At 42.0% G+C, this 21,255-nt stretch overlaps 1 protein-coding gene across 3 annotated transcripts in view; it reads right to left on the bottom strand.

Annotated features, from left to right (window-relative positions):
* MID2 (midline 2) overlaps positions 1 to 21,255 on the bottom strand; it is a 108,645-nt gene that overhangs the window by 24,286 nt on the left and 63,104 nt on the right. For all 3 annotated transcript variants that reach the window (XM_070784498.1, XM_070784501.1, XM_070784499.1), the window contains exons 4-5: positions 8,436 to 8,543; positions 6,908 to 7,056 (exon numbers count right to left, since the gene is read on the bottom strand). In XM_070784498.1, coding sequence (XP_070640599.1) covers positions 6,908 to 7,056; positions 8,436 to 8,543 — 257 coding nt within the window. The remainder of the gene's footprint in view (positions 1 to 6,907; positions 7,057 to 8,435; positions 8,544 to 21,255) is intronic.

Genomic DNA, 21,255 nt, shown 5'->3' with positions numbered 1-21,255 from the left:
TATCAATAACCTCAGATATGCAGATGACACCACCCTTAAGGCAGAAAGTGAAGAACTAAAGAGCCTCTTCAAAGTATAAGAGGAGAGTGAAAAAGTTGGCTTAAAGCTCAACATTCAGAAAACAAAGATCATGGCATCTGGTCCCATCACTTCATGGCAAATAGATGGAGAAACAGTGGCTGATTTTATTTTGGGGGGCTCCAAAATCACTGCAGATGGTGATTGCAGTCATGAAATTAAAAGATGCTTACTCCTTGGAAGGAAAGTTATGACCAACCTAGACAACATATTAAAAAGCAGAGATATTACTTTGCCAACAAAGGTCTGTCTAGTCAAGGCTATAGTTTTTCCAGTGGTCATGTATGGATGTGAGAGTTGGACTGTGAAGAAAGCTGAGCGCCGAAGAATTGATGCTTTTGAACTGTGGTGTTGGAGAAGACTCTTGAGAGTCCCTTGGACTGCAAGGAGATCCAACCAGTCCATTCTAAAGGAGATCAGTCCTGGGTGTTCATTGGAAGGAATGATGCTGAAGCTGAAACTCCAATACTTTGGCCACCTCATGCAAAGAGTTGACTCATTTGAAAAGACCCTGATGCTGGGAAAGATTCAGGGCAGGAGGAGAAGGGGACGACAGAGGATGAGATGGTTGGATGGCATCACTGACTCAGTGAGCATGAGTTTGAGTGAACTCTGGGAGTTGGTGATGGACAGGGAGTTGGTGATGGACAGGGAGTTGATGATGGACAGGGAGTTGGCGATGGACAGGGAGTTGGTGATGGACAGGGAGGTGATGGACTGCATGCTGCAGTCCATGGAGTCCCAAAGAGTTGGACACAACTGAGCGACTGAACTGAACTGATGTTATATTGCTAAAAGGTTTAATTAAGTTATTTAAAAAGATACTCTAAGATTGTTTCTAAAGCTTATCTCAGTAACCAATCTTTGGATAAAGGTCAGATGCTCCATGATGTACAACCAGGAGATGAACACTTGGCTATAATCATTTAACTGACTCAGATGACCTGGGATATACCGGGCTATACCCAATGAAAGTTCTTGACTTAAATTCTTGTTTGCAACCTTACTAATAACCGCTAGCTATATTATTTTCTATGTAGCCTGCTTCAGAAGATTATTTCTTGCATTACCAAATGTATGACTGAGCCTGTGATAAAATGCTGATATGCAGTTCCATATGAGATCAAGAATTGTAATAGTAATAGTGTAATTGTAATTGTAATAGTGTAACTCTAGATATGGGAAGAAGCAACAAGAGGAAATATTTTCCTGGACCAAGAGGCTAGTAAGACAGGTATGGTCCAGAGACTTTCACTACTTACAAGGCCTGGATAGTGACAACACACATTGAGTGGCCTCTCAATGGAATCCTTGTTAGACCTGGGAATGAGCCCTCCCAGCACCGTGGGACACAATGACCATGAAATGCCCCCAAAACATGGTCAAATATATGGCTATGAAGGGGCCCTGCTGACTGAAAGTTGGCCCGTGCCAGCTGCCTCTACAAAGATTAAATCATGACCACTCTAAGATGTTGACCTTCAACACCACCTTAAAAGGAGTTCAGGGTGGAGACAAAAAATAAGACACTCTGTGCTCTGGGAAAAACAAAAACAAAACAAAACAAAACAGGCCTTCAGATAGTCAGATATTTTCAGTAAAGATTTTTATGAGTCCAAATTCTTGCATCTTCTCATACTTAGAGAAACACTAATGTCACGAATCAATGCCTGGACCTGGTTCTCCTGGCTAGCCCCCCAGCAGCTTTTCTACATCTATTAATCTTTGGGCCATATATCTTTAATTTTCTTGTTAGGTTTGTTTCTCCAAGTAGTAGTACAACAAGAATATCCCCTGGCCAACACCCAGACAGTGCTAGAATGCTGCCTTATCATTCTGTGGGCTCTCATCTCCCTCTGTAAATGCACCCTGAGGTCCTCAGGCTATTCTCCCTTTGAGATCTTATATGGGAGACCACCCCCAGTGATAAAAATAAAAGCTCAAGGGAGACCACCAACAACTAGCTGACCTGGAGATGTCCTGACACCTTTCAGCCCTGGAAAAGTCTTCTGCCATATTGCCCGAGAAACCTTAGAAAGGACACCCATTCCTTTGGGCAAGTGGGTTCATCCCTATCAGCCAGGAGATGATGTATGGGTTAAAGATTAGATTAAAAAAAAAAAAAAAAAAAACACTTCAGCCAGTTTGGACAGGCCCTCACACAGTTATCCTGGCAACTCCTACTGCTGTTAGTTATACGTGTCATCCCTTGGATCCACCACACCAGAGTCAAGAAGACAGCTACTTCCTGTGATGAGAACACCTGGAAAGCAGTTTAGGACCCCAAAAACCTCCTCAAGGTCCAGTTCCAAAGACAACGGCCCTCACCCATGAAGGACACTGAGCCCTGCTCTAGTTACTCTGGAAGCTGACTAGTCAACACACAGCAGAAGTATGACAAAACCAATACAATATTGTAAAGGAAAAAAAAAAAAAGAAGCTTGAAGATTCTTCATCCTTGCTCCAGCCACACACACTCCAGCAGCTGACTGGTCAACGCACGGCAGAAGCTTGAGGATTCGGCTATCAAAATATCGATGGATTTTCATTGTCAATGCTGGCCTCTATCCCTAATTGGTATTATTGCTGTGCTCTTTGCTACAGGACCAACTAGTTACAGGACCAACTAGACTCCTTGGCTGAGGTAGTTTTACAGAATAGGAGAGGGCTAGACCTACTGACAGCTGAAAAGGGAGGACTCTTCCTCTTCTTGAATGAAGAATGCTGCTTTTATGTAAACCAATCAGAAATAGTCAGGGACATGGCCCAACAGCTAAGGGAACAAATCATGAAAAGGAGAGAGAAACTAGCTAATTCCTGGGATGATTGAAACAATATCTGGATGTCACGAGCTGGGCATCGTGGTTTCTCCCTTTAATAGGTCCTCTCTTCATGCTCTTTGCAGTGCTCTTGTTTGGCCCTTGTATTCCCAATGCAATTACCCAGTTCATAACCTCATGGATTGAATCCATAATGTTATAAGTGGTAATAGCTCAATATAGCTCCCTAAATGATAGGGAGCTCTGAATGTCTTACCAAAACATGAGATGATGCTTTCTACAAGTGCTAGAAGCATTGAGAGGGGAGAATGAAGAGGAAAAGTTAAAATTTTACATAACCTGCTTGTTCTGCCTATGTAACTCAGCTTGCTCCTTGCAAAGTCTGGATCACTTAGGTCACGTACTCTCAGAAAGTGGGGACTTATAATACTAGGAACTGGAGCTTATCTTGCTCACCCTTGTCCTGCTCTTTGCAATTGCCCTGCCCCCGCAAACCTGCTTAATTATGCCTGTATGTGTAAAGGTCAGGCATCCCCCTCCCCATCTTGACTCCTGTTCCCATACACATGAAACCCCCTTAGTTTAAACCAGCCTATTAGCAGCTAGTGTTGCCCACTAATCTGTCTATAAAAACTCTAGAACCCCTTTGTTCAGGGCTCAGAGGTTAGAGTGTTAACTCCTCTGGGCCCGCCAGTGTAATAAACCTGAATTCTCCAACTCTCCGAGTGTGGTGCTTGGTTTCTCAATTACTGGTTTCTGCAACTGTAGAAGAAAAGATTTCTTAAAATTAGAGGGAAAATCTAGGGTGTCCGAAATCTGGCTCATAAGAGTTCCAGAAAGAGAAAAGGGAGAAGAGGAGGAAGCCATTGGCAAATAATAAAAGACAAATTCCTAGAACTAGAAGTCAATAGTCTTCAAATTGGAAAGACTCACTTAGTGCCCAACAAAAATGAATAATAAAAGACTCACACCAAGACATACATTGGTGAAATTTCAGGAAAAGTGGCTTAAAGATAAGACCTTCAAAGCTTCAGATATTAAAATATATGTCACATTCAAAAGATCCGAAATCAAAAAACTAGTGGACTTCTCAACACAACGTGGAAGCTAGGAGACAATAGAGCCATGGCTTTCAAAAATAAGGAAATGTTTTTCCGATCTTTCAATTTAGAAAATAAATTTAAAATATTCTTTAAACAATAAATTCTCAAAAATGTATTTCCCTTGTACTCTTTCTTAGGAAGCTAAGGGAAAATTTGTTCCAGAAAAATTAAGGTAATAAAATGTACATGAAGGGGCAATCAGGTGGTATCTGATGGAGTCCCTAAGTAAGAACACAGCTGAGAAATCAAGGAGACTAAGCTGGTTGAAGTTCTCAGGGCATATGACTAGAGAGGACAATGCACAGAGAGAATTCTGAGAACTGGAAAGGGCTTTTGCCCCTAGTATTCAACAAAATACTGATCAACACATGCATGTGGGGGAAGTGTCCAATGCCAGAGAAAGAGCCATCCAAAAGAATTAGAGGGGACGAATACTAATGCTTACACAGGCCCAGGAATAGTGTATGTTCCCACTGGCCAGACCAGGAAATCTCATGATTCATGGGGCACTTGTTAAAGTACTCAGAAGGGTCTTGCCTCAGTAGTGGGGAAAAACTTCCCCTGACTAAATACTGCTTTGATCACACCCAACAAATTTTCAAAGCAAGACCTGAAAGGAACAAGCTATTTTCAAGTAATTTAACTGTGTCCCAGAACAAAGTTTAGGAATATTTATAGGAATACAAAAATACACAGCATCCAATAAGATAAAATTCACAATGTTTAGCATCCAATAGAAAATAACCAGACATACAATGGACAGAGGATCCTGGTGGGCTATATATAGTCCATGGGGTCGCAAAGAGTCGGACACAAGAGACTGAGCACCGGCACACAAAGAGGCAAGAAAATTAAACCCATAATGAGGAGAAAAAAGTAAGTAGTTGAAACTCACCCAGATATTAAAATTAGACATTAAAGCAATTATTATAACTGTATTCCATATGTTCAGAAAGCTAGAGAACCCTGCTAACTTCCTGCTCATGCTCAGCAAATGACTTTGCCTCCTATTTTACAGAGAGAGGAGTAGATATGAAATGATAAATTCTTTAATTTCTCATACCAAACTGCTGGGCATACCAACATCCACATCCATTACTTGGCTACATACCTTCTTTTTTCCATACCTTCAGTTTTGCCCATCTCTAGCTGACCTCACATCCACTTTTAAACTCATTCATGTCTCTCCTATCTAAAAAAAAAAAAATTTACAACCTTCCTTTATCTCATACTCTTTCTAGTTATCACCATATTTTCTCTTTCCCTTTACAGGAAACTTCCTGAAAGAATTTTCCTTTCTTCACCTCTAATTTACTCTTCTTAAACACTTAAAAGTTATTTATATTAAGATAACATGTATGTGTGCTCACTCAGTCGTGTCTGACTCCTTGCGACCCTATGGAGGAGCCTGCCAAGCTCTTCTATCCATGGGATTTTTCAGGCAAGAATACTGGAGTGGGTTGCCATTTTCTCCTCCAGGGAATCTTCTCAACTCAGGAATCAAACCCACATTTCCTGCGTCTCTCACGTTGTCAAGCTGATTCTTTACCACTGAGCCACCTGGGAAGCCCCAATTAAACAGTCAAATATTGCTAATAGTAATACTGCAAGAAGTGGCAATCTCCTCTCATCCGCAATTTCTGTTCTCCAATAATAAGAATACTGAGTATTTATTTTGTACTGGGAATTATTTTTTAATTAATTATTTTTGGCTGCACTGAGTCTTTGTTGCCACACGCAGGCTTTCTCTAGTTGTGGTGAGCAGGGGCTACTCTCTAATTGCGGTGGCTTCTCTCATGGAAGCCCCCTCGTGGCTCAGACGATAGAGTCTGCCTGCAATGCGGGAGACCTTGGTTTGATCCCTGGTTCAGGAAGACCCCCTGGAGAAGGAAATGGCAACCCACTCCAGTATTCTTACCTGGAAAATCCCATGGACGGAGGAGCCTGGAGGGTTACAGTCCATGGGGACGCAAACAGTTGGACACGACTGAGAGACTAATGCTGCTCTTGTTGTGGGGCATGGGCTCTAGGGTGCTCAGTCTTCAGCAGTTGCCCCAAGGCATGTAGAATCTTCCTGGAACAGGGATTGAATCCATGACCCCTCCATTGGCAGGCAGATTCTTAACCACTGGACCAGCAGGAAAGTCCACATGCTGGGCATTATTCTAAACCTTTATGAATATTAACTCATTTTACCCTCACAAAAACTTTATGAGATAGGTACTATTATTATTTGCAAATAAGAGAATGAGAATGAGACTCAGAGAGGTTGTGTGACTCCCCTACGACCAACCAACTAGTTTAAGGTCAGAGGCAAGATTCAAACCCAGGGAGTCTAGTGCTATGGTCTAGACTTAGGTAGGGCATGCATCTATGTATGTGGCCAAAAGTTTCTCTGCCCCTAAACCAACACCAACATAGAAAGCTCCAGGCCTGACTAGGTAGCATAGAGCTGTGGCATCGCTAGGGTGCATGGTTGGCTGTGTATTAGAAGAACTGGGAACATACCGTATAGCACAGGGAACTTTGCTCAATGTTATGTGGCTCTGAATGGAGGGGAGCAGTTTGGGGGAGAATGGATACATGCATATGTATGGCTGAGTCACTTTGATGTTCACCTGAAACTATCACAACACTGTTAACTGGCTATACTCCAATACAAAATAAGAAGTTTTTAAAAAATCACTTTGGAAAAAACAGAATAAAACTGGAATTCTTCAACATTAAAAAAAAAAAAAAAAAAAGAAGAAGAACTGGGAGGTGGCAGAGAGAGAAAGGGGCGTCAGAAATCCACAGGGCTACCTACCACACTGAGGCTTAGTAAGTAGCCAGCTGGCAAAATCTTCAGGTGGCAGTGGCTACAAACATGCCCGAACTGAATTAAGTGACTTTAAGCTGGTCCCTTTTCCTAAGAGGAGGCATGTTGAAAGACCATAAGGAACTCACCTCTCAGCGATATTTTTTGCAGACTGGAGAAACCGTGCCTGGTCATTTTCTTTCAGGATATGCTCAGCTTGGTTGATGAGGACTGTTGACCGTTCAAGACACTGGCGGCAATTAGCAACCTGCTGTGCCAATTTTCTCAGTTTCATAACCTTAAAGAATTAGCAAAAGAAAAACAAGATAAACATATCCAGTGCTTAATTAAAAATGATAAAACAACATGAAGGAGATCTGCTGCAGTGATTCTAAAAATAAGACTTTTGAACATCCCATGGTCCCTGAACTGACCACTCTCCTTCTCCCCCTACTCTCCATGTCTATTTTGCCAACTCCTCCCTCCACCCGCTTACTGACCCTGCAACACACTCAATCATACACTCTAAGTTACCTACCTCTTCTTTTATTGATCATATTAATTATTTTGATTATAAAAGCAATGCATGGTCATTATAGAAAATTTAGAAAATAAAAAGTATAAAAAGAAACTCTACCACCTGGAGATCACCTCTGTTGACATTTTATTGTCAATATATTGTCATGTATATGTTTAATAAAAAACACCTCCTTTTTCTTTAAGAGTATCCACATTCATATGTATATATTTCTCTCTCTAGGCATTCATGCGTACCTGTGTGCTCACAGATCTGTGTTCTCAGAAACTTCAATATCTGTGTTAGTAAGGAACCACCCAGCATGGCACAAAGTAATGGTTATCACTCCAGGCTCTCAGAGCTTCTCCCATTGTACACATAGCATGAGCTCATCATCACTATACTAACCAGCAGACCAATAAGCATAAAATCAGATAGCTGCATGAAGGCCCACACCTCACCTTCTTGATCACGATTCTTCAGTTCCCATGTTAAAAGCCTGGAAGTCTTCTCTCTCTCTCTCCTTCATCCTTTTTATATATATAATCGGTTGACGATTCCCGTCAATTCCTTTCTAGCGATGCCTGTTATGTTCTTCCCTTCTATTTGTGCTGCCACTTTCCTGGGTTAGGCCTTCAACAACTTATACCAAGAATCATTCAGTAAGCCTCACAACTTGATTCCCTGACTTTAGTATCATCATATTCTGATCTACCCTGAATACTTCTGCTATATTTTTCAGTCTTATCCCATCATAAGAAACTGAATAGAATGGTTTCCTTATGCCTTTCAGATTAAGCCCTAAGTCCTTACAATGGCAATCATGATCCTTCCATAGTTCTGGTCCACAGTTCTTTTTGTATTGACTTGGAGTAAAGCACCAAATCTGAAGTGTACAACTCAATGATATTTGCATATACATATACCCATGTAACTACCAACCAAGTCACAATATGAAATGATTCCATCACCGCAAAACTGCCATCATCTTTTCTGAATTCAGAGCCATAGGCCAAAGATTGCTTCTTCTTTGTCTCTCTCCCTAAACCCCCATATCTTCTTGCTTTCATGATCCAAGTTTAAACTGGAATCATTGGAATGAAACTTGGACTTTTGTAAAGTCAACTTGGCCTTGGTCTCACTAAAGTGCTCTGTTTTACCTTTGTCTCTTTGATTTTGACAGCAATCATTTGCTTCCTCTGCTGGATGATCTCTACCAATTCGTCACATTCTTCCATAAGTTTTGCCTCATGCATAGCGGTATTCACCTGCCAAGAAAGTCCAGAGTGTTACATAGTGATTTCTGCCCTTGTCCCCTGCAGGTTCTCAAAGGTTTGGACTAACAGCTAAGCATGCACAACTTCTTCAGTACCTCCCTCATAAGATCCACTCCTAGAAGAAGGGTAGAGATGATGATATTAATGATGCAAGGGCATTGAAGCACCACAGACAGGAAGGTCTCTGGCCTCTGGTATATCATGATGGTTAATGGAAGGCTGGGCAGAAGGACAGATGAGATGGGGGCATATTATTCCCACTGTTCAATTCCCTTTAATCTAGCACCCTGTCCTCCTGTTGTTCTTTTGCAAAGAGAGTACAAAGATATAAGTATGTCAGGGAAAGAGGATCCCTCTCCATAGGCACAAGAATACTAAGGTTAACCTTACAACAACATATTTCTACCATCCTAATAAAAATGTTTTCAGTTTTCCTTGTTCCTTTCTAATTTTAAAATATATGAATGTTTAGCTCTATCTTCATATTAAGTATATGATCGTATAGATGTATTTTCACACAGTTGTCATCATGTCTTAATAGATATCTCTTACTCTGGGTTGTCCAGTATCTGAATACCTTTCCTATTTGTGGATACTGACTACATCAAAATATCCTTACTGCAAAGTCAGGATGGGAGGGTGAAAAAAAAAAAAAGCCACCATTCTTCATCGTCTTCCCATGTACTGCCTTCTCCTGCCCATCTCTACTACTGTAGACATTAGATAATATGAAGTCCCTAGCTGGGCTAAAATGAGCACAGAGGATCTTTGGGCTGCCTAAATGTAAAGGGAAAGAAAAAGGAACCAAACTTATGTCTTTTAAGCACTCAATGTATCAAGTACTTTATAGATAAATTATTTCATATAATTATCATAACCACTTTATAATATAGGAGCTATTTTTATTTCCATTTCACAAATGGGAAAACCGAGGCTAAGAGAATTTCAGTGACTTGGTCGAGACTGCCCAGGTGGGAAGTGGTGAGAACAGAATTCAAACAAGATGTGTCAAGGGAAACTCCTGGGCTGGCAAGGTGGGCAGATAAGGTTCAGTTCCATTTCAGCAGCCATCACAGAGGGAAGCTCAATCATTCCAAGAGTCTATTCAAGGATCATTTGAGTAGAGCTCTAAAAAGCTGAGGCATAGACAATGGATTTCTTGAGCAGCAAAACTGAAGTCGTTAGATGTGCTTCATTAGCAAGGTAGGGCTGCATTTTCACCTGCTAGCCCTCTTTAGCAGAGAAGGCAATGGCACCCCACTCCAGTACTCTTGCCTGGAAAATCCCATGGATGGAGGAGCCTGGAAGGCTGCAGTCCATGGGGTCGCTAAGAGTCGGACACAACTGAGCGACTTCACTTTCACTTTGCACTTTCATGCATTGGAGAAGGAAATGGCAACCCACTCCAGTGTTCTTGCCTGGAGAATCCCAGGGATGGGAGAGCCTGGTAGGCTGCTGTCTATGGGGTTGCACAGAGTCGGACACGACTGAAGTGACTTAGCAATAGCCCTCTTTAGAGGGCTCCTTTATGTACTCCAAGCCCAGCAAGATACCTGTCACTAGGCCCCACTGTCTCCTCTCTTACCCTCTAAGGTCCCTGCTGGTCAATTTTCTGTTTCCTATTAAACTGAAATTAAATATGCTTGCTGAATTTCAACCTTCTTTTGGTTTATTTTCACTTGCCAGAAGGGAAATGCCACAGTGAGAGCTTCCATTTATTCTGAATGAACAGTCCCACTCTGGCCATCCTAATTTTTTTCTCAGACTGCTCACCTCTCCCTAAATTGGTTCTTCCTTTCCAAGGCAGATAATATCACCCTCTCAAAGAATTCCCACTCATGTGGGAATCAGAGATTGATCTAGTGCTCCCTGGATCTCTGCAGAGACTCTTTGGAGACATAAGACAGTTCCTATTTATAGCCGCTGATGGTATAGTACACAGTGGTGTGATGCCTTGTTTCTTTTATTTCAGCCCTTGGAGTAACCTTGACCTAACACTCACTGTATGCCAGGCACTGTCCTGAATAGTTTATATACTAGGTCTCTCAAACATCAAAACAACCCTATGGATCTTTTAATTAAAATACCAGCAGAAGCTTTCTAAGGCAGTGCTTCATCTCTCTAAAAGGATCTATTTAAATGGATGCCATATTATTTGAAAGTGAAAATGAAGGTCACTCAGTCATGTCATGAAGTTTGGGGCTTCCCTGGTGGCTCAGTTGGTAAAGAATCCACCTACAATGCGGGAGACCTGGGTTTGATTCCTGGGTTGGGAAGATCCCCTGGGGAAGGTAACAGCTACCCACTCCAGTATTGTGGCCTGGAGAATTCCACGGACAGAGGAGCCTGGCAGGTTACAGTCCATGGGGTTACAAAGAGGTGGACATGACTGGGTGACTTTCACTTTCATATTATTGGGGACTATTTTGATTACTTTTAATAAAACCAATTCTAGCTTCACCTGAAAAAAAAAAAAAAAACAACCCTATGAAGGAGGTACCATTAGCCCCATTTTACAGATAAGGAAACCTGAGCACAGAGAAACTGACTTGCTCAAGGCCCCACCCCTAGTAAGTGGCAGAGATGGAATTTGAGCCCAGAGCATCCATCTCTAGGAGTTCACACCTTTAACTATCATACTAAACTGTCTCTCCAGTCTAGTGTAGCAGAATCCTGTCTTCAGCTCCTGAGAATCGTTACCTCTTCTGCACTATCCATCTTTATTTTGTCATTGTATTCTCTTTAGTGTTTTCAGACTATCTATGTTCCCCCAGAAGGCCATGTACATCCATGTCTTGTGCCTTTGCTCAAGACTGTACTTTCACTTAGAAACTCATTTCACTATTTATTTGTTCAACAAAGTTCTACTTATCGTCCCAAACCCAGGTCAAAGATTGTCACTTCTGAAACGTTCTCTCACCTGCTTGGATACAATTGATTCCCTATTTATATTCCCATAGCACTTTATATCGGAGAAGGCAATGGCACCCCACTCCAGTACTCTTGCCTGGAAAATCCCATGGACGGAGGAGCCTGGTGGGCTACAGTCCATGGGGTCGCTAAGAGTCGGACACAACTGAGCGACTTCACTTTCACTTTGCACTTTCATGCATTGGAGAAGGAAATGGCAACCCACTCCAGTGTTCTTGCCTGGAGAATCCCAGGGACCGGGGAGCCTGATGGGCTGCCATCTGTGGGGTCGCACAGAGTCAGACACGACTGAAGCGACTTAGCAGCAGCAGCAGCAGCAGCACTTTATATGGGCTTCCCTGGTGGCTCAGCAGTAAAGAATCTACCTGCAATGCAGGAGAGGCAAGAGACGCAGGTTCAATTCCTGAGTCAGGAAAATCCCTTGGAGGAGGGCACAGCAACCCACTCCAGCATTCTTTCCTGGAGAATCACCAGGGACAGAGGAGTCTGGTGGACTACAGTCCATAGGGTTGCAAAGAGGCAGACACAACTGAAGCGGCTAAGCATGCACACACAACACTTTATATATAATTCTATCATATCATTTACTACCTTATAGGAATTTATTAATTTGACTTTCCTGAGCAAACATGAGCTCCGGAGGCCAGGGGCTGTGTATTATTTGACTATATCTCCAGCACAGTGACTGGCATATGGTTGGTGTTCAGTAAATATTTGTTGCATTGAATTGAATGGAGAGCAGTATCTTACTGCTTGTCAGACATGTTCACTTAGTTACTCAAGTTATCATAACTCAGTATGTCTAAAAACAAACTCATCATCTTCCCTCTAAACCCAGCTTCCATCTCTGATTTCCTCTTTTAAGTTAATGCTATCATTATTGCACTTGTTCAGGTTCAGTTATCTAATTCTTCCTCATCCCCACATAAAATCACAGCAGTCCCAAAGTCCTCCCCTCCTTTCTTTTCAATCTCACTAAAGTCCTTCTGGTAATACAATGAGGCTCTGAACCAAGGAAACAATAAATTGAAGCCCTATCACCTTTTATTGAATATTATTATAAAAGCCTCATTAATTCATCTCTCTACCTGCAGAATCTTTCCTTTGCTTTCTTTCATAATCCATCCTATCCCCTGAAACCAGGAAAAATCATCACCATCTTTATCATCAACCAGGCATTAATCATCTCTTGTATGCAATGCATTATGCTCAGGACCTACCCTTAATAAATGTACAATCCAAAAGGGTGATAAGGCTTCAACTTTTTGGCTCCTTGGCCAATTTTATGGGGAAAAACACCTACATATAAAAGAAATCAAGGTAATATAAGTGAAATGTCAATGAGTGATGTAGGCTATAATGTATAGAAATTGAAGGGAAAGATCAGTCTCAGTGGGGAATTGGAGAAAAGATGCCTGAATGAAGCGGGACTTGAAAATGGATAGGACTCAGATTTAAAAGGTGATAAGGGGGAAATTTTGAGCCAAGATAATGAGATTGAACCTTACTTTAGTGAGATTGAACCTTATCAAAAAATATATAGTATCTTTGAAAATTTTGCAGGGGAAGAAAGAAGGTAAGATGGTGGGAGAATAACTATAATAAAATTTCTTAAGAAGATGAACTTGGGTTAATTTAATTGAGGGTAATAGCAAGCATGGGCTTCCCAGGTGGAGCTGTGGTAAAGAATCTGTCTGCCAATGCAAGAGGCATAAGAGTCATGGGTTCAATTCCTGGGTCAGGAAGATCCCCTGGAGTAGGAAATGGCAACCCACTCCAGTACACTTGCCTAGAAAATTCAATGGACAGAGAAGCCTGGTGGGTTACAGTCCCTGGTATTGCAAAGAGCTGGACACAACTGAGCACATACATACATATACACGCAGCAGCACCAAGCATGGGGACAATTTAGGAGGCTCCTGTGATGTGAACAGGGCCTAGCCAAGGAGGGTAACAGGAATTGAAAGCAAAGGTCAAAAACGAGAAGCATCCCTTTGCTTAATAATCTTCAATTAGACAACAAGCTCCTTGAGGAAAGTTTTTATGCCATTTTGTTTCTCCCACTGCAATAGGCACAATGCCTAAACACAACAAACATGAAACATTTACTGATGGATTTAGCAAAGTGAAAAATCAAAACAGGAATGGAAAACATTAAAAAATATACTACAGTAAATGCATTTTGTAGAGAAAATGCAGGATGAAATGAGAGAGTTTGAGTGTGGTTTGGACAGTTACATCAGGCAAAATGAAACAGCTAGATGCAACTAGTAGAGCAGACAGTTGGCTGAAGAGGCAAAATCCCAAACTCAAGGTAAAGCAGTGACATTAACGTTTTTCCATGTCAAGAAGCAGCCCAAAAGAGCAGGGTCCTTAAGAGTTTTCTAAACAGGAAATACTCCAGGGAAAATCTGTCTTTATGATGTAAATAAAACATCTCAAATTGCTTGGAAGGCACTTGAAACCCCTGATATTTTCCTTGTCTGCAGTTTTCTTTGAAAATCCACTGAGGTATTCCACTCGCTTATTAACCCTCAGATGAAAACAACAGGGGTTACTTTTTTCCAACTGGGGTTACCTTGATAAGCATTCTTGGTTGGTTCATTGGTCAGTTGGTTGGTGGTTTGTGGAAGACCCCAGATTTTTATTTGAACCTTGTCCTTTGGTTTAGATTAGCGTGTTTGACTAAATGGCTTTATGTGTGTGGAAAAATCTATCCTCCCTGAAAATCCAACTAGGGGTATATTGCCACCCTGCTTATTTAACTTATATGCAGAGTACATCATGAGAAACACTGGGCTGGATGAAGCACAAGCTGGAATCAAGATTGCCGGGAGAAATATCAATAACCTCAGATATGCAGATGACACCACCCTTATGGCAGAAAGTGAAAAAGAACTAAAGAGCCTCTTGATGAAAGTGAAAGAGGGGAGGGAAAAAGTTGGCTTAAAACTCAACATTCAGAAAACCAAGATCATGGCATCGGTTCCGATCACTTCATGGGAAATATATGGGGAAACAGTGGGAACAGTGGCTGACTTTATTTTCTTGGACTCCAAAATCACTGCAGATGGTGATTGTAGCCATGAAACTAAAAGACGCTTACTCCTTGGAAGGAAAGTTATGACCAACCTAGACAACATATTAAAAAGCAGAGATATTACTTTGCCAACAAAGGTCCATCTAGTCAAGGCTATGGTTTTCCAGTAGTCCTGTATGGATATGGGAGTTGGACTACAAAGAAAGCTGAGTGCCAAAGAATTGATGCTTTTGAACTGTGGTGTTGGAGAAGACTCTTGAGAGTCCCTTGGACTGCAAGGAGATCCAACCAGTCCATCCTAAAGGAAATCAGTCCTGGGTGTTCATTGGAAGGACTGATGTTGAAGCTGAAACTCTAAATACTTTGGCCACCTGACACGGAGAGCTGACTCATTTGAAAAGACCCTGATGCTGGGAAAGATTGAGGGCAGGAGGAGAAGGGGACGACAGAGGATGAGATGGTTGGATGGCATCACCGACTCAATGGACATGAGTTTGAGTAAACTCCGGGAGTTGGTGATGTACAGAGAGGCCTGGCGTGCTGCAGCCCATGGGGTTGCAAAGAATCGGACATGACTGAGTGACTGAACTGAACTGTGTAAAGAAAGGGGAGTTTCTGATGTTTTAGACTGAGTCTCAGTGCCAGCCTTATAAGGCCTAAGTATTAGGACACACAGCCCTTCCTGTTAAGCCTCCAGATCTGTTCTGCTCTGTGCTCTCTTTTTTCTTCCCAAAGGCAGCAAGAATTTGACTGGCAAGTTTCTTTCCCATTGCCCACCCCACTCTATTTCCTGTAGTTCTTTTCCTACCTCTTAGTTGAAAGATTAAACCCAGAGTCAGACCTTGTCTTCCCCAATTTCCACCCTTCCCTGACACAAACACACAGATTCTCTGAAGGATTTACAAGGAAATCAATATGTAGGGGTTCACAAAAGCCACCGAGGTTTAAGAGGATGCAAAAATTTGTTTTGGTTAATTGTTTCTATTCCCTATTGAAATGTAAATGGACTAACCTTTTTACCCCTCCCTTCTTTTACAGAGCTTGTTTGAGAGTTTTCTGGGAGAACTCCCATATACTCATTCTTTTGGTCCTTTATCCCTGGGTTTAAAGTTCATCATCTTTCCCTCCAACTCACCCCCAGGAGAAACTTCTCCACTTACACCCTCTCCTTAGCTCAGTTGCATCCATCAGTCCTACAGAGCACCACAATGCAGTTCAGGAGGAACTGATAATTTATGTTCAGGTAGAATAATATGTATGAAGTAGTGGATGAGCCCTCTACCTGCAATGAGCATTTGCAAACTCAAATGCAATTTATTTACACGGTAAGAGAACTCCTTGTTGACATCTCCATCTCACTGTAGTCTGCTCTAAAAGGTCAATGCCAGCCTCTTTTATTTTCTGAAATCTTCTGTCCAAATAGGTCTTCCCCTTCCACCTCAAAGATTTTGAAATGCCAGCATTAAAGATCACTTGGGGGACTTCTCTGGCAGTCCAGTGGTTAAGAATCCAACTTCCAATGCAGAGGACATGGGTTCAACCCCTAGTTGGGGAACTGAGATCCCACATGTTGTGGGGCAACTAGGCCCACACACCACAACTAGAGAGAAGCCACAACTAGAGAAGCCTGCTTGCCGCAGTGAAGATCCCATGTGCCCCAACTAAGACCCAACACAGTCAAATAAATAAATATTTAAAAAATCATTTGGGGAAGTTTTCATTTCAGCACTTACTGAGTGCCTGGGCTTCCCTGGTGGCTCAGAAATGGTAAAGAATCTTTCTGCAATGCAGGAGATCTGGGTTAGATCCTTGGGTTGGGAAGATGCCCTGGAGAAGGGAATGGCTACCCACTACAGTATCCTGGCCTGGAGAATTCCATGGACAGGGAGCCTAACGGGCTACAGTCTATGGGGTCACAAAGAGTCAGACACAACTGAGTGACTAACACTTTCACTTTCCACTTTTATCGAGTGTCTACATCACACACATGGCACTAGGTGGCTTCCTGAGTGAGACCAAAATGATGAAAAAGACTCAGCTTCTGGCCTTCAAGTCACTTATAGTCTAGCGCAAAATACGACTATGAATTCAATTAATTACAATTTAATAAATAGCAGCAGAAGAAATATAATAGGATACAAACAAAGCTGTAGGAGAGCATAGAGAAGGGAAAGTAATTTGGCCTGTGGAAAAGGACAGTCAGGAGATTAGGGAAGGTTTCATGTAGCTGAGCTGGTTTTGAAGGACAAACAAGACATGGGCAGGCAGAAATGAGGTTTAAGGCAAGAGAATTGCAGGCAGAGAGAATAATATGAATAGCATAAGCAAAAACAGAGGCAGAAAAGCAGAGAACGTGTTTGGGTAAAGCAGATCAGCCTGACAGATGCAAGGGAGGGAAATAAGGCTAGAAATGAAGACTGCAGATGTATTCTAGAAAGCTGCACTGTGATTTGGAGTCTCTAAACTCAGCCGGATAAAATGTCAGGATCTTAGCACCATGTTGTTGTTGTTTAGTCACTCAGTCGTGTCCGAGTCTTTGCGACCCATGGACTGTAGCCCATGAGGCTCCTCTGTCCATGGAATTCTCCAGGCAAGGATACTGGAGTGGGTTGCCATTTCCTTCTCCAGGGGATCATCCCAACCCAGGGATTGAACCTGCATCTCCTGCATTGGCAGGTAGATTCTTTAGAGCTGTGCCACCAAGGAAGCTTGTGTTTAGGCATACATGTTCACATTTGTGGGGTAAATACACAAGGGTGAGATCTAGAGAGTTTTGTATCTTCAGAGAGGGTTATAAGCAAAGCACTATGCTTCATAAAACAAGCAGTAGAGTGGAAAGAATACTGGATGGGGAGTCAGAAGACCCTGTCATTGATCAGTAATATGATATTGGGCAAGCCCTTCTCTCTAGGCCTCATATTTCCATCTTTAAAGTGAGGGGCTAGGAACTGATGATTTCTTCAGTCTTTTGATGATCCAACAATTCTGTGGTTCTGAAGAGACAGAAAGGAGGTTTTTGCCTCATTTCACGTAGGATTTATAGCTCTCTATATAGAATCCCAGGTGCAAGCCTAGATTATACTTCTCCCACTTCTTGCATGTTCTAAACAGCTGCCTTGTGTGGAAAGAGAATATATGGCAGAAAGTAACTAACCCTAAGGCTACCAAGGCTTAGAGTTCTGATCCCTGAGGAGAAAGGATTCTAAAACCAACACAGACACGCAACATGGCACAGGGTCATTCCTAAGGCATGTATATGGAACAAATTGCCCCCCACCCCTCTCTGTTGCCAAGATTTTTGTTAGTTACTCAGGTAAAATAAACATAGAATACATGTGTTGATACATGTGTGTACACTGTATAAATGCTACATTACATGCATTTTTATACTATACAATTTTTTTTCCAAATCAGGAAGGAATTACCCAAAATGTTTGTAACATTTAACTCTATGGAATGTGATTATCTTGAGAGGCAACTGAGAGGAAAAGAAGTATGTGAGCACGTGCTCTCTCTCTATCACACACACACACACACACACACACACACACACACACACACACCCTGGTTAAATCATGGACAAGAGCCAGCCTGCTGGAGTGTAAATCCTGGCTGTGTCATTTACTTGTTATATGTATGACCTTGGGCAAATTATATAAACTCTATTTCTCAGTTTCTTTTGTAAAATGGCAGTGATAATAATAGTGCCAACTTCATAGGGTAAGTGGGAGAAGTGAATGAGTTAAAATACACGGAGCAATGAGAACAGTACCTAGCACATCATAAGCACCCACAGCCTGACAGGAAACATGTCTTCAGTTGATGTCCCTGTCTGTCAGAAGGCCTTCCACATCCTGGTTCCCTGAGTCCAATATACTAGGATTCTTACACTTCTAGATGCCCTGGCTGCCGCCTCCCCATCCACACTACTTTTCTAGCTTCAGCACTCCCATCCCCCACCTACCTTTATCCACAACCCCTCACCCACACCTCTGCTACAAAATTAAACTTAAGCACTAAAGGCAGTAGATTGCTTAACTCTGCTTCAGGAATTATTTTTTTTTGTCTCCTAAGCTACAGCTACTCCAGTACACGGGACTCAAAATCCTATTAATAGTTTTACATGTCTCCCAGTCCTGAAGGCAGTGACCCCCTGCCTTAAAGTGAACAGATAAAATCCATTAAAAAGCCCTGCTTCATTTAATTATTTTTATCTAAAGGTGATGGAATCATCTTTGAAATGTTGCCCTGTTTTGCTTTAGGAAAAAAAAAAAAAAACAAGGTAGTCTCATCTTCCTTTTCCTTTTATACATTTGAACCTTCCTGACACAAAGGACTGTGGAGGTGGTATGTGTGATGCAGTGCTTTAAAAAAGCAGTCCCCAACCATTTTGGCACCAGGGACTGGTTTTGTGGAAGACAATTTTTCCAAGGAACAGTGGTGGGGGAATGGTTTCGGGATAATCCAAGCCCATTACATTTATTATGCTTAATGGCACCCCACTCCAGTACTCTTGCCTGGAAAATTCCATGGACGGAGGAGCCTGGTAGGCTGCAGTCCATGGGGTTGCTAGGAGTCGGACACGACTGAGCAACTTCACTTTCACTTTTCACTTTCATGCACTGGAGAAGGAAATGGCAACCCACTCCAGTGTTCTTGCCTGGACAATCCCAGGGACGGGGAGCCTGGTGGGCTGCCGTTTATGGGGTCGCACAGAGTTGGACACGACTGAAGTGACTTATCATAGCATAGCATTTCTATTATTATTACATCAGCTTCACCTCAGATCTTCAGGCATTAGATTCTGAAGTGTGATCTGGATTAACACCTTAGCTTAAATACTGCCACAGTAGGTGTAACATCTGCATCATAAACATTGTGGTTTATTAATTTTTCCAGCTTTATTGAGATATGATTGACATACAACATTGTGTAAATTTAAGGTGTACAATATGATGATTTGATATGCTAATATATCACGATAGAATTATCACAATAATTAAGGTGAAGTTAACATGTACTTCACCTCACATTGTTACATATATGTGTGTATCTGTGTGTGTGTATGTCTGTGAGAACATCTAAGATGCACTCTGTTAGCAACTTTCAAGTACACATACAGTCTTGTTAAGTATAATAAAAAAAATCTCTAAAAAAACCAAACTCATAGAAAGAGACCATTGCCTTTTCTTGACTGGATTGTTATGACAGTAATAAATTTTTTGCTGCTCAGCAAGTTGAGAGGTTTTCATAACAGTTTCTTGATAATTAGTCAGATGTCCAATTTACTTCTCTTTCTCATCTCCTTTGCACAAAAAGTGGCTGCATGTTAAACAAAGCCCTTGGCCTCTTTTATCTGACATTTTGGAGTCTGAGAAGGTGGGGAAGTGGTCACTTGGGTGCTCCTGGGGTAGAATGGGAAGTGAGAAATTTGTTGTGTCCTTTCACTTTTTTGAGTACCCTGCCTGCTTTTTCTCTTCACCTTGTTCTCAACTAAGGTGTTCATTAATGATGGTTAAAGGTGTTAGTGTGGCATTAAGGGCTTCCTTGGTGGCTCAGCGGTAAAGAATCCGCCTGCAGTGGGGTAGACCTGGGTTCGATCCCTGTGGGGAAGATTCCCCTGGAGAAGGAGATGGCAATCCCCTCCAGTATCCTCACCTGGGAAATCCCATGGACAGAGGAGCCTGGCAGGCTACAGTCCATGGGGTTGCAAAAGAGTCAGACATGACTTCTGCTTCATTGACTATGCTAATGCCTTTGACTGTGTGGATCACAACAAACTGGAAAATTCTTAAACAGATGGAAATACCAGAACTTTTCTGTCCCCTGATAAACCTGTTGCGGGTCAAGACAAGAGTTAGAACTGGATGTGAAATAACTGACTGGTTAAAAATTGGGAAAGAAATACGACAAGGCTGTATATTGTCACCTTGCTTATTTAACTTAAATGCAGAGTACATCATGCAAAATACTGGGTTGGATGAAGCACAAACTGGAATCAAGGTTGCCAGGAGAAATATCAACAACCTCAGATATGCAGATGATGCCACCCTTATGGCAGAAAGTGAAAAGGAATTAAAGAGCCTCTTTATGAGGATGAAGGACTTCCTTGGTGGCTTAGCTGGTAAAGAATCCACCTGTAATATTAGGGAGACGTGGTTTCAGTCCCTGGGTTGGGAAGATCCCCTGAAGAAGGGAAAGGCTACTCACTCCAGTATTCTGGCCTAGAGAATTCTGTGGACTGTATAGTCCATGGGGTTGCAAAGAGTTGGACACGACTGAGTGACTTTCACTTTCACTTCACGAGGGCGAAAGAGATCATGGCATTTGCTCTCATCACTTCATGGCAAATAGAAGGGGGAAAGTGGAAACAGTGCCAGATTTTATTCTCTTGGGATCTAAAATCACTGCAGACAGTGACTGCAGCCATGAAATTAAAAGATGCTTGCTCCTTGGAAGAAAAGCTATGACAAGCCTAGACAGCATATTGAAAGACAGAGACATCTCTGCCAACAAAGGTTCATCTAGTCAAAGCTATGGTTTTTCCAGTAGTCATGTATAAATGTGAGAGTTGGACCATACAGAAGGCTGAGCACCAAAGAACTGACTCTTTCAAACTGTGGTGCTGGAGGAGACTCTTTTTGTGTGTGTGTGTGTGTGGGCTTTGAGAGTCCCTTGGACAGCAAAGAGATCAAACCAGTCCATCCTAAAGGAAATCAGTCCTGAATATTC

The sequence above is a fragment of the Bos indicus genome, chromosome X, assembly GCF_029378745.1.
Source record: "Bos indicus isolate NIAB-ARS_2022 breed Sahiwal x Tharparkar chromosome X, NIAB-ARS_B.indTharparkar_mat_pri_1.0, whole genome shotgun sequence".
Taxonomy (NCBI): domain Eukaryota; kingdom Metazoa; phylum Chordata; class Mammalia; order Artiodactyla; family Bovidae; genus Bos; species Bos indicus.
Note: the sequence above shows the minus strand (reverse complement) of the source record. Positions and strands in the feature narration are given on the sequence as shown.